General features: G+C 38.3%; 1 protein-coding gene across 1 annotated transcript in view; it reads left to right on the top strand.

The window, feature by feature from the left end:
• Positions 1–13,903, top strand: part of THSD7A (thrombospondin type 1 domain containing 7A) — a 301,949-nt gene that overhangs the window by 214,705 nt on the left and 73,341 nt on the right. Inside the window, exons 7-8 of the mRNA XM_014452449.2 lie at positions 125–319; positions 11,476–11,710. Coding sequence (XP_014307935.1) covers positions 125–319; positions 11,476–11,710 — 430 coding nt within the window. The remainder of the gene's footprint in view (positions 1–124; positions 320–11,475; positions 11,711–13,903) is intronic.

The raw sequence follows: 13,903 nt of genomic DNA, 5'->3' as shown, positions 1-13,903 counted from the left end.
GCCCCACCCCCTGATCGGGCGGTTCGCTGGCCATATTGGGCGTCATAGCGATCGGTTGTTATGGCGTCCGGTCACTGGCTTTTTATAGATGATAGAGTGTTGATGATGATGATGTCTTTTCCAGGAGAAGAAGTTGACAGACAGCTGTGCAGAGATGCTATCTTCCCCATCCCTGTCGCCTGTTATGCCCCGTGCCCAAGGGACTGTGTGCTCACCATGTGGTCTTCCTGGTCCTCCTGCTCATACACCTGCTCAGGGAAAACCACAGAAGGGAAACAGATACGATCTCGGTCCATTCTGGCTTATGCGGGTGAAGAAGGTAAGGTTACCAGGTTCAGAAGGCACTTGGGTTCCTTTCAGAAGTTGGCATGCATTTTCTTTATCTTGCCTGGATAAGATGATGTCAGAAAAATTGACTTCCAAAAATCCAGCAATCCAGGGAGATTTTATATGTGTTAACATACCTGACATCTTGCTTCTGATTCGGGTTGTTTTCCTGAGCAGGATGCAAGGGTGATTTCTTTCCCAGGTCCTTGTCCAGATGGATTCGAAGAATGAAGCCCCGGATAAGAGGTGGTAGATGAAAAGGGTAGAAATTTATTGGAAGCAAATACAGACTCCCAGGTAGGGAGGGGGTCCCAAGAGGGTAACCCACTAAGCTCTTTGCTGCTAAGGTTTATAAAGGCTGTAGTTCTTTATCTCAATGGGATACTCCCTTCTCATTGGTCACTCTTTTGCAGAATATCAGCTTCAAAGCCCAAACCCCACATGGTACCCCCCTTATTCTCTCCCGCTTCAGTGGTAAAATTCTCTATCTCCTGTGAAAATCTGTTTTCCTTTCTCCCATTTGTCAGCATTTCTCTATCCTCTGTGAAAGTTTGTTTCCTTTTTCCCCCATACCCTGTGGCTTTTCCTTATCTTCTGTGAATGGAGGTCTTTCTCTCCCCTTATCCTGTAGCACCCTTTTTTTTCCTCTGTGAATGTATACCTTCTGGTGGCTCCAACCCCTCATCTATGCCTTCCTTCCCCATGCACCCTCTTTATTCAGAAATCTCCGTAAACCTGCCTATTTTATCCCTAAAACTCCTTTCACTTCTGTTCCCTAAAATTAATCTTAAAAGCAAATCTATACTAATAAAGGGGTAATATGTTAATTAGACTGAATAGACTAGACATCTTCCGGATGTATTTCTGGACAAAGCCACGGTGGCGGGGGCCAAGGCTGAGGCAGTTAGGGGCGATCAGGCCAGCAGGGGAGAGCAGTTAGGGGCAATCAGGCCGGCAGGGGAGAGAGGCCAGACATTCCCTGAGGGGTCCCAGATTGGAGAGGGTGCAGGCTGGGCTGAGGGATTCCCCCACCCTCCCATGCACGAATTTCATGCACTGGGCCTCTAGTCTTTAATAAAAGAAGAAAGACTTTTAAACATGAGCTCACTTTGCCTTTTTTCCTACCTAACAATTCAAATTATTTCCAGTTCAAAGCATTAAACTTGTAAAAATGGCTCCCACAATTCCAGAGGTCAGGTTTCATTGGTTTTTCTCTTTCAGCAGTCAGTTTTTCTCTTTGAAATCACACTCCACCTTCTCATAAATAGGCAAATATATTCAATAATAAACTTAATTTAAAAATAAACATCAGCCTGGCTGGTGCTTGACTGAATATTACATGAATGTTCAACCATTTAGTTTTCTGACCCCATACGTAGATTGTGTTCATTTTAAAAATATGTTGTTCTTTGATCACTTCATCCTACTGGGTGCATAAAGCATTTTTTGTCATATATTCATACCCCACTAGTGTTTGCTTCATTGTCAGGAAATAGAAGGCTCTTAGTAATTGTCTCTCAGGCTTATATCCAATGCTAATTTGGCCTCTGTGTGACTTGGTGATACAATGTCATGCTTAATCTTGTCCTTCTGGAAAAGAACACAGGAGTAAGGGGAACACAGAAGTAAATCAACTTCAGTCACATTAAGGCATGTTCTGTCTCAGGATTATATAGGTATGTGTTATTTAAATGTGATTAAGCTGAATGGCTCTTCTCATTCATAGAATAAATGATGATTTCTCTTTGTAGTAAGCATGTGTTTCTCTATGTATACTCCCAAATACTTAATTTTGGATGAGTGTTCAGGTTACCTATTTTATTTTTCTGTTTATGAAACATTTTAGTGATGAAAACCTAAAAGTATTCTTATTCGATTCAACTTGCTATCTGTATATGTAACATCTATACAAAAATATAACTTCCTTGGCCTTAAGTCATGGGAGAAATAATATATTTTTAAAAATTCAACATATGGGAAAATTTCCAATTTTCTGTAGTGTCCCAAACGTTATTCCTGTCACCTTAAAATAAATGTATCTTTTTGCTACCAAAAAAAAAGGTGTATGTGTGGAACCTTATAGAAAAGTAGCTCCTTTTAGAGAGAGAAAATTATGTTATCTGTGTTGTCAAACAATAACTTTAACCTTATATAGATTACATTCACACTTCAAACTCTATCAACTCAGATTATGTCCTGAACTTCATTAAAATTAAATCTGTGGTCACCCCGCTTCCTATAAATCCATTATACTCTGCAGACACTTGCTGTGTGACTAGTAATGAGTGACTTTTCGCCCCATGAGTCACATGATGGAGATTTTGCCGTGCTTGCAGAACTCACCAGATCATTATTTCTGTAGACATGATGCTTCACACAGAAAGGTCATGAAATGCTTTAAAGGCAGAAATTTATGATTGCTCTTAGATATGTATCATCCACTTAGTGTGAAAGGGTGAGACTTCCATAATTTTTAATTAAGTCTAGTCGCTGCATCCTAAGCAAGCTGTGCTGGAAAATCATAGGTGTTTATATAGTAAATCATAAAGGCATAAATTCAAAACATAATTTTAAATGGAAACCACAGAAAAGCCACATCAATGGGGAATCTACTGCTATTTGTCTCTGGTAATAACAGTTACAAAATCTGGTGTAATTACATGAAATATTTAATGAAGACTCTTCAGAAAATATTTATTTAATACCTATTATTTGCTGGACACTTACACATATTTTATCTTCCTCAAAGCAAGCATTTTATAACTCTGAGATTTTTTTTTAAAAAAAGTACTTAGGAACTAGATTTCTAGGAACTTTAAAATATTTTCCTGCAATTAGATAATCCTTCATAATTCTAAATAAAAGTAGGAGGTCTTTGTGTTATTCCCCAAGAATTAGTGTTTTGTATGTGTCACAAATGTTTCTAATTTTCTGTGGATCAGAAAATTACTGTGATAACCTTAAGGGGAAAGATCACATTAGTAAAATTACATATACAGCTTTGAGACATAAAATTATAGAAATTTCTGGTGAAATAACTTTTGAACAAATTCATGAACAAAGTATTTATCTGGACTTACAAAATAAATGCAGGAACCTATACTTTTGTTTATTTCAGTCATAAATTTACTTTAAACATTATATGAAGATTATATAACCTCATAAGGACTAAGTTTTGCTGCAGTACAGACAGCTCAGAAGTTTCATAACTTAAAAAAAACAATCATTTCTGCCTTGTGGGAATTTTGCTACAGTGTTGGGTAACTCTACAAAGCCATAAAATGTCTCAGCATTGCACCTCCTTATAAAGACCTACTTCATAATCTCCATGTCAGTGGAAGAAGATAGTTGAAGAGTCTGTCTGCTAATTTTAAAGCATCCACATTAAATTATTCCCTCCAGAAGTGTTTTATATCATTTCCACTGACACTTCATTGGAAATCATACAATCATGACTTGAAGTTGGACCTAACTTCAAGCAGAGTGGAGGCAAATGTAATCCTACTGTGTGCTAAAAAAAAGAGGAGTGCTGGCTGCTGACCTTGCACCTGCTTTATTCAGTCTTCTTATTATGTGTATGTGTGCATATGTTTGTCTACATCTATGTCTTTATCTCTGTCCATAGATATATGATGAAGGACTATTCCAGTAGAACTCACCAGAGTACTGGCCTTAATTCAGTAGAGAAACCAGGCCTCTCCATTGTTAAAATGTTATAACTTTTATTGATTATTTCTTTATTCTATTAAATAAAATATAACTTCTTCCTCATATTATACTTCTTTCTTTTCCCTTTCCTTTCTCTTTTTTCTGTCCCTTCCCTCTTCCTTTCTAGCCTTTTTCTTTCAGTTCCTGAACAGCCATTAGGTGGAGCCAAGCAGTTGAGCATCTATGCCAGCAGGTGATGGGGGGAAGGGGTAGTGTCTGAAGTGGTCCAGAGTGGGTTGTCAGAGCCAAGCTTGGGTGAGAAGGGCATCCCCCATGGGAAGAAGGTGGCCTGGCACAAGTGTCAGAGGCACAGAGTATGCTTAGCAATGGGAGATGAGAATTGTATGAGAGGGTAGAAGCGGAAACCCAACACAGGGCATCAGAGCACAGGCAGAGTGAAGAGGGAATCCCAGCATTGAGGCAGCCAGTCCAGTGTGGAGTGCTGGGGCCAGGCAGGGGTTGAGAAGGGTTTCTGTAATTGGGGTGTGGCCTGATGCAGGGTGTCAGAACATGGCAGGGTCATGAAGGTATCCTGTGCGTACAGCAATGGAGATGGCAGAGAGAGATTGGTGGTGGGGAGGGAGGACCAAATAAATACATGTATTAAAAATAATAGAAGTCAGGTTTCATATTGCTGGAGGAGCCAGTCAGCAATATGTTAAGCAAGAAAACTAGAATAAACCCTGTTATATTGCATTGGAATTTAAAGTTATCAATGTTAATTCATTGTGTTCAATTCACTAAGGCAGACATAGAAATAAATATAAATGTGAGTGTATGTATTTATATATATGTCTATATATATAAAAAGCCAGTGACCATAACACCATAAAGACCAGAATGACTGGTTGCTATGATGCCCACTGCAGCCAGCGAACCAGCCCAATGGGGGCCGGGGGCCAGCTGGCCAACCTCCTGCAGCCCCTCCCCCTGGCCTGCCTCGCCCCCAATGGGCCCCCCACCACCTTGATTGGCCCACAGCTCCTCCCCCAGACAGCCCTGCCCCTGATCATCCCCCCTTACCCCAATAGGGGGGCAGGGCCAAGCCAATCGCCTGCAGCCCCTCCCTCAGCCAGCTCCAGCCTCAATTGCCTCCCCACACACCAATCAGGGGTGGGGCTGACCAGCCCACCACCCACAGCCCCTCCCCATGGCCAGCCCCGCCACCAATTGGTCCGCCCACCCCATTCGGGGGCAGGGCCCGCCGGCCAATTACCCACGAAGTCTGGCCAGCTGGCCTGGCCCTGATCAGGCCCCCAATCGGGGTGGGCTGGCCAGCCAAACTCCTGCTGTCTCCCCCTCCCAACAGGCCCAGCCCTGATCCTCCCCTATTGGGGCCAGGCTGACTGGACCCCACCCATGCATGAATTCGTGCACTGGGCCTCTAGTATAATATATAATATACACGTATATTAGCTATAGCCACTGAAAGGATCTGAGAAGTGCTTTATTTCAATTCCAAGACTCCAGTAGCCACAAGTGCATTCAGTGCTCAGATCTTGGTTCTGATGCTATTCTCCAAAAGAAAGGAACCAGGGCCCCTTAGAGAAATGGCTGATTCTAAGGCTAGAATAGGAAAAGCACAAGAAGTGCCTGGAGAATCTCATGCCACAAAAGAAGAAAGAGGAAAATGTGTCAAAAGGTCGCAGAAGGGAGCTTGAAGGTCTCCACTGACCACATATGGGAACAATTGGAATGTTAAAATGATGATGATTAATGGATTACAACCCATTAGATAAAATAGGAAACCATGGATCCACACTTGATATAAGTAAATACATGCTTACTTGAATACCTGATGAAGAGCATTATATTTGCAGTCTGAATTATCTCCCTGGTGGAGAAGTCTGACATACACCACCTTAATCCAGTGATCAACGTTTGCATCATTGGTAATGGACCAGCTAAAAATCCTGCGCTCCTGGTGTGGTACAGCGAGAATATGACGTCACTTCTGTGATATCCCTGTCAAAAATGCATATTGCAGAATCTAAACATGAGGAAACATTTGACAAATCCCAGATTGATAGTCATTGTACAAAATAACTGGCCTTGAATCTTCAATTCTCTAAATTATGGAAATCAGGGAAAGATGGCAGAACTATTTCAGATTGAAGGAGACTAACAAGACATAACATCTAAATGCCATAATTGATTCTGAACTAGATCCTTTTGCTATAAAAAGGACATTTGAGAACAGTGGCAAATCTCAATGGGTTTGAGGATTAGATGGCAATAATGTTTCAGTGTTAATTTCCTGATCTTGAATATTGAATGTGCTAATGTGTAGGAAAATGTCCTTATTACAGGAAATACCCACTGAAGTATTGAAGTAATGGGGCATCATTTCAATAACTTCTTCCAAATGGTCTAGGGAAAAATTATTGATAGTATACTTTTAATTTTCCTGTAATTTTGAGGTTGGTTCAATATTAAACCACCAAAATAATAGAATAAAAGTGAATTGAATAATATAATTGCTTATCTTACAATTTTGAGTAACATTATGTAACCTATTATCAGCAACACACAGGAGTTGTCATAAAATGCTGCTTATGTTGAAATGTTGTCTTTTGGAAACAAAATCACCACTGGTGACTGGAGATAATTAATATATGGGAGAAAGTAAAAGTATTTCTTCTCAAATTAAAAATAAAATGTGTGTGGGGTGGTGTGCATGTGCGTGTGCATGTGTGTGTATCTTCTAAAACCTTGACTTCTGGCTCAATAAAATTGTAATTCACTTTTAACATTATATGATACCTTAAGGTAAGAAAAACCCACTTCCTTCTGTTGTGTAAACTATAGTCCCAAAAGCTACTTTAAAATTATGTTGGAAGTCCTAAAGGAAGCATTCTTTTATGACTTAAATCTGTCATATTTTTAATATAAATAGTAATAGGTTGAATTTGAATTAAAAACTTTAAATTGATGTTAGACTTATAGCCTCCTTAACTTTTTGAACCCATGCTGCAGATTCTTAACAAACTTGGTCTGAAAAAGAAAAATAATTTTCAAAATGTTTTCCACTAAGTATGATAAATAAATTCTGTTAATTCTCATTATAATTATTCATACAGAGCCGGAAATGAGATAATATTTATATTTTCAAAGTTCAAAATGACCTGATGTTATAACTTTATCAGCCAAATTTTAGTGTGCCCTTATACCTGCTTTATCCATGCAGAGAATAGATGCAAATTGAAATCAAATTACACTAATTTTTTCTCAAATAATTAGTAGCCTTGAATAATTCTATTTTATAGTATACACCACTGAGGAGAGGAATATTTCTCTTTTACCTTGTTCAGTTTTTACAACTTAAATGATTTTAATTCTAAGTGCCAGGGAGCACTTACATGTCCTGGGGGAATTGGAAGAACCCAGGATCCATTCTGTGTGTACTAACACACAAAACTCCAGCTTCTAAATAAATGCCACCATTTCCTCATTCTCTCACTATTGACTCTGAAAAAAAGAGTTCTGCTGCAGCCTGTCCTACAGGCCCGCCACACAGGATTTATCCACACTCCACAGTGGGGGATCTTCTTTCTGCAAGGAAAAAAAGGAGGGGGAGGGAGTGGGGGATGGTGCTGAACAGACTCTCCTGAGCTTCTCTGTGGCTAATGCTCCTCCAGTTCCCTGAAATCATGCCACTGCCAATGCGCTTTTCACCCAGCAGTGGTCTGCGATCAAAGGGATATGGCTGCAACCGCAGGCAAAATTACAGGCATCTTAACACTGTCATTCAGAGCACACGCACAACCTCTCCTTAACGTGAGCCCCGTCCACTTTCTTATCCTTGTGGCCAGTTACCTCCTCATGTGAACTCTGCACTCTCATTGACTGCATCAATACTGCTAATTCCCAGGGTCATACCTGCCTGCGTGCCTTTGCTTTTATTTATTTTTTCTTCTGTTTCAATAAAATTCTCCCTTCCTTCTCACCCTTCCCAGAACTCTGCTTGTCCAAGTCCTATTCCTTCAAAGCTCACCTCAGTGCCTCCTACCTGAGACACTTTTCAGGCCCTCAAAACTAATGACATCGCACACTTCTGAATCCCAATTATTCTAAATACCTTTTTAACATTAGTATGGGTTTATCTTCTCCCCCCACTGCAGTATGAGATCCTTGAGAGTAGCAGGAACCATTTCTAATCCCTCTAGTTATCCCGTGACTCATTGGACATAAACATTGCATGTTGCACTCAATGCATGCATATCCAATGAATGTTTTGAACACTGCTTTTTTTTTTTCAATCGGGCATCTAAATTGTAAACAACCAGTTATTTTCTGCTCCTGAGATGAAATCTAGAAGCTACATAACTTTGAATAGCTCAAATAGTCAATAAATTAAGCAGTACATTCCTCCAACACTCTGCTTTTCATTTTCATAATTGGAATTATAAATACCATAGTGGTGAGAACCGGAAACATCATAGGTCTGTTCAAAAATATCCTAACAAAGCTTTTATGGACTTGATATTAGGAGAAAAAAGTTACTTTTTTTTATTTCTAAGAGAACAGTTGCACATACTAGTTGGTCTTTTTATATGAACATGGAGGTTTATTTGACAGAATTTCATTGAAGTATTTTAAACTCTCCTTGATGGAATGATAAAGAACCTAACTAATCATGAAAGCATAAAGCATATATTTTTATGTATAAGAATTTTTTTAAAATACACATCACTAATTTTGTCACAGATGACATTTTATAATTTCCTCAATACAAAGGAAATATTCCCAGATGTTTAGCATTAGATCTTCCCATGAATAATAAATAAATTCAGTATTATATCTATCAATTTTTCTACCATAAAATTATTCCCAAAACAACATGACAATGCTGCAGTGACTGATTACTCCAAGCCACGCTTTTGAAATTGCCATATCCTTATTATAATTAAAACCACATTGGGGCTTATCTGTACAAGTAGCCTGACATCGAGCCAAAACTGCTGAAGCGGCTTTAATGTGGATTGGGGCAAGGAAATAAATAGCCTTTATGTCTGTAAACTTAACAGCTATCTTGCAGTTGCTCAACCATGTTATGCTGAGGTTGTAGAAGTTTTTTCTTTATCAGTTTTTCCAAAGCCAACCAAGTTAAACCCAATGTCAAAAACAATTCAGAGTTTCAAAATCACAGTTTAAGCAGCATTTGTATCCTCACAGTGAAAACGAGGTCTATAAACACATTTTTGTATATCAATAATTTTGCTATTAAATATAAATGTATGGTTAAAATAGATTATATATATTTTTTCTATAATTAGCATATATTTGTCTGAGAGATAAAAATGGATAAATCTAGAGCCTTAGGGAATGGGTAATAAGAGTACTCATTTACTGCTTCCCTACCCAATTAGTATGTTTTAGGATTCGTTCCTATTCAAATCCTAAACTTCTTTTCTTAGGCTGCCAGAGCCTCTGAGCTTTGTGATGGACGATAAAATATGAACTATGACAGATGTTTTCACCTTCATGAAGCAGGGGGACATTAATGAAATGTGTTTAATGCAGGTTATTCTGATGTTGGTCCTATGTTTGACACTGCATAAATGATTCTAAATTGCAGTTAAATTCTCACGTAAATTGCATGCTGATTTATTTGCTGAATGCAGGAATGTCCTTACTCATAAGAAAAGTGATACCTGAAGATCAGCCCAGGGTGTGGATTTGTGGTTTTGTTTATGACTTTTACCCAAATCTCAAACTTTTGAGGTCATCTTCCATGTTACAGTCACTAGGTATTGAATCACCTTTACTTATTTATTTTTCACAATTTAAAACTCACTTTCCTAATATCTAAAATCCACCTTTTATTAAATTCAAAATGTATTTCATTTACTATCACAAGTATTTGTGATGCACACCCAAGATTTGCAACATTCTACATTAACAACCAGTTATTTTCTGCTCCTGAGATGAAATCTAGAAGCTACATAACTTTGAATAGCTCAAATAGTCAATAAATTAAGCAGTACATTCCTCCAATACTCTGCTTTTCATTTTCATAATTGGAATTATAAATACCATAGTGGTAAGAAACTGGACTCCATAAACTCCTAGCTGTTCCTGTGGCCACATCATTTAAGCTGTATGGACTCTTCAACTTTCTGATTTTTAACTTGTGAGTCTCACTACTTACAAAGTACTAGGGCTAGAACATATAATAGGGTTTAAAACATAAAAAAAGATTCCATAATGACAGCTCTAGATCATATTCTGTTGATTAAAGGACATATCTATTTTACCCTTCATCATCTCTATAATTACTGCTGCTTACAGTGGATGCATCTTAAAACCACTGTGTCCAAGCAGCAGTTACAACATTGTTGTCCTTGATAATACATGTGAATTTCATTGTTATTCCCCATGGCATTAACCAAGTCTATGATACTAGTATTTCTGCCCAAAACAAATAAACAAAAACAACTAAGGACTATTGAGAATGGGAAATAAACCCTTCCTCAGTTGCTTGCTTAAACTTTTCATTGGCATCTTCTGGTGCCATTACCAATGCAACAGCATGAAAACTTAGAGATGGGTACCAGTATTCTGAAAGAAATACTGCAGGGGAGCACTTTTTAAAAGAAATCCTGCATCATCAACAATTTTGATGCCACAGAGATAATACTGTTAGGAGAACACCAACTTTGATGGGTGTGTTAAACAGTGACTCGAAAGATTTGGACTGTGAAGATAAAGAACTTTTAGGAATACCTTCTCTTTAAATGTATGACAAAGAGTGAATTCCTTAAAAGCTATGTAAATAAGTCATACAAAGTTATTTCAGTAAGTATACAATAAAATTAGAGTTGATAAAAAACATTGTATTATAGTTTAATTTCTCTTTCTTTGGGACACATATAGTGAAGTATATTTCACAGCCAATGACATCTTAGATTTCAAGAAATACAATATTACCATTACTGTATGGCTTTCCCAGAAATGCTATGGAAGATCAGTAAGCATTAATTGATTTTAAAACTTGTTTCTAATCACCCTACAGCCTAATATATCAAAATAAGCAGAACTTTAAAAGCTGTAATTAAGACTTTCAATTTGGGGGATAACCTTTGAAAACACACTTGGTTTTCTCCATCCACAGAGTCTTAATGCCCCTGTTTCCCCTGGTCAGCAATCACATAGGCTTCTCCGGAAAACAGCGGCCTCTCTCTCTCTTTGAGGTCCTCCACAGTTCCCCCAAACAGAGTTCATGTACACCACATAGTTTATGTTTTAAGCCACACCACACCACACCACACCAAATGAAGTAAGGTTAATAGGTAATTTGCCTTAGCAGTGTGCTGGTCATATGCTTTATGCTATATATGAGTAACAGATGTCATTGTTATTGTTAATTTCAAGAAACAGGAAATGATAAAGTCTCTGTTGGCACCATATCTAATCTGCTAACGTTGTTCACTTTTATAGGTGGAACTCACTGTCCAAATACAAGTGCTTTGCAAGAGGTGCGCAGCTGTAACGAGCATCCCTGTACTGTGTATCACTGGCAAACTGGTCCGTGGGGCCAGTGCATTGAGGACACCTCAGTATCATCCTTCAACACAACTACAACTTGGAACAGGGAGGCCTCTTGCTCTGTTGGCATGCAGACAAGAAAAGTCATCTGTGTGCGGGTCAATGTGGGCCAAGTGGGACCCAAAAAGTAAGGGCTTTAGAATGTCAACAGTAAATCCTGTGGCTGGCCAAGCAGGGGATTGGCTCAGGCTTCACTTGCCTCATGAAATGGAACCTTTTGATGCTTGTCATACCTGTCCTCAAGAGTAAGATTTGTTTGTTTGGAATGTCGGCCACTGATAAAGTTATACCAGCCTCAGAGCCTTGTGCCTGGGATCCATAAATTCTGTAGAAATCTTTCTGTGTGATACCTGCTTTCAGTTTTATGGTAGCACTTTCTGCTTTTATTAAGCTAGTGAGGCAATGAAAGACGTGCTTGCTCTAGGCCTGGCTGATCAATAATGACATGATACGAAGTCCTAGCAGTGTAGGTCATCCCTGACTCCCTATACACCAGTAGGCTACGGAGACTGCCAGTCTAGTTTAATTGGGTGGTAGCCTTCTATGATCTGCCTTTCATTTCCCCTAGGAAATATATTAAAAAATACTGAGGCTGAACTTGTTATGTCTTTTAATCGTTCAATGAATAAGCTGTTTACATCCAAGAGAGAGCCTTAGGAGAGGATGAGTTTTATGATAAGTGGGAAAACCACTAGTTTCTTACTGTGGTTACCAATAGTGTAATAACAAGGCGAACAATTTGCTAGAGCGGGGGGACAAAAAACTAAAGAATTGGCATATTATATGTGCCTTGTGAGAAATATAAACAAAAATGAGTCATGACATAACTGGGCTAATCATTCTTAGAGAAAATTAATAAATCAATTCTAAAATTATAATCTTTTCAAGGGAAACTTTATCTTTTGAGATTTAGACAGCATAGGTCTTTTAAAATTCAAATTATATTAGTCATGTGAAACATTAGAAGTAAAACCAGTCAAGTTTGTTTTGGTATACAGATGGCCTCATAATTTCCAAATTTCATAATTGGTCAACTGCTTAGATATTAACTGATTGTGGCCTGTTTTCAGAGTTTACTGAAAGGATTTAATGAAAAAAAATAATAGCAATGTGAGCACTTAATAAATCTTAGAAATTATTTTCTTTTAAAAATTTGAGCTACTTTTTAGTGTTTCATGGAAATGAAAATAATGTACCTGATATATGAAAAAAACCAAGGAATTTGTAAGGATCCCCTTATGAGTTTATTTTACCTGGCCAGCATTCCACACATTTTGCCCCATATTTTGTTTATGTAGTTTGAAATTAGAAAACATATGGCAAAAAGAATTGACTAAATTGAGAAATTATTTCACATGCTTAACAGGCAGCTCCAAACCAATATTTTAACCAGTTAACTGCCACACGTCCAAAACAGAAACCATCCCGCTTGGGTCTGTAGACGCATATGGCTTACAAAGGATTAATAGAAATTAGGCTAAAGTCGTGATGAATCTATCAAAGGAAAATAATGTACAGTGTATTAAAATTCAATAGCAGTAACAGCAGGGGAAGGAACCTTAAGTCCTGGAGGCTTCTGGGTCTTGCTGGGACAAGCACAGAGGTGGAAATACTCACTGCAGAGGGGTCTGACCTGACCTGCCTGTCATGGCACAGGATAGAGGGTTATTGTGTCGTACTTCGACGAGTAAACTCACTCTGTTCCTATTTTACAGTTAATCACCTTTCAAATGTTGCTATTGATGGTTTCCTCACTTATGCAAAGTACAAAATATTTTGCTGAACAATGGGTGTACATGTGTACAGCATGTGTGTGAAAAAGCCCTCTGGATTCATGTCATTAAATCGTTCAGTAGGGAGGGGATCCCCATGCCGGGCCACAGTAATCCATTAAACATGCGCTTTGCCCTTGCAGCCCTATGCAGTGACCTGGATACATGGATAGATTTGTTAAGTCAAATGGATTTACTTTGCCCTTAAAGTTCTGAAGAAGTAAGCAAATACTGTAAATTCAAAAGAAAATGTTACTGCCCTGATGCCTAAATGCTAGATTAAATTCCACAAACGCTTTTCAGTACTAGGCATTTGCAACAGAAATGCAAATAGAAACCTTGTTTTAAACTCTTAATAAAACAGATTACTGTGCAATAGTAAAATCAATGTTATTGATCTTACCTCTCCTCTGAGTAACAAACTTCAACTCCTATCACATCTGTTTAATTTGACCTTGAATAAGATTGGGGGGAAATCAATTCCTTGATTTAAACCACAAAGACTAATACAAACAGTACAAAAGAGAAAGGAAGCATGTTGACTGAAC

This window comes from Myotis lucifugus, unplaced genomic scaffold (assembly GCF_000147115.1).
Source record: "Myotis lucifugus unplaced genomic scaffold, Myoluc2.0 scaffold_15, whole genome shotgun sequence".
NCBI classification, from domain to species: domain Eukaryota; kingdom Metazoa; phylum Chordata; class Mammalia; order Chiroptera; family Vespertilionidae; genus Myotis; species Myotis lucifugus.
Note: the sequence above shows the minus strand (reverse complement) of the source record. Positions and strands in the feature narration are given on the sequence as shown.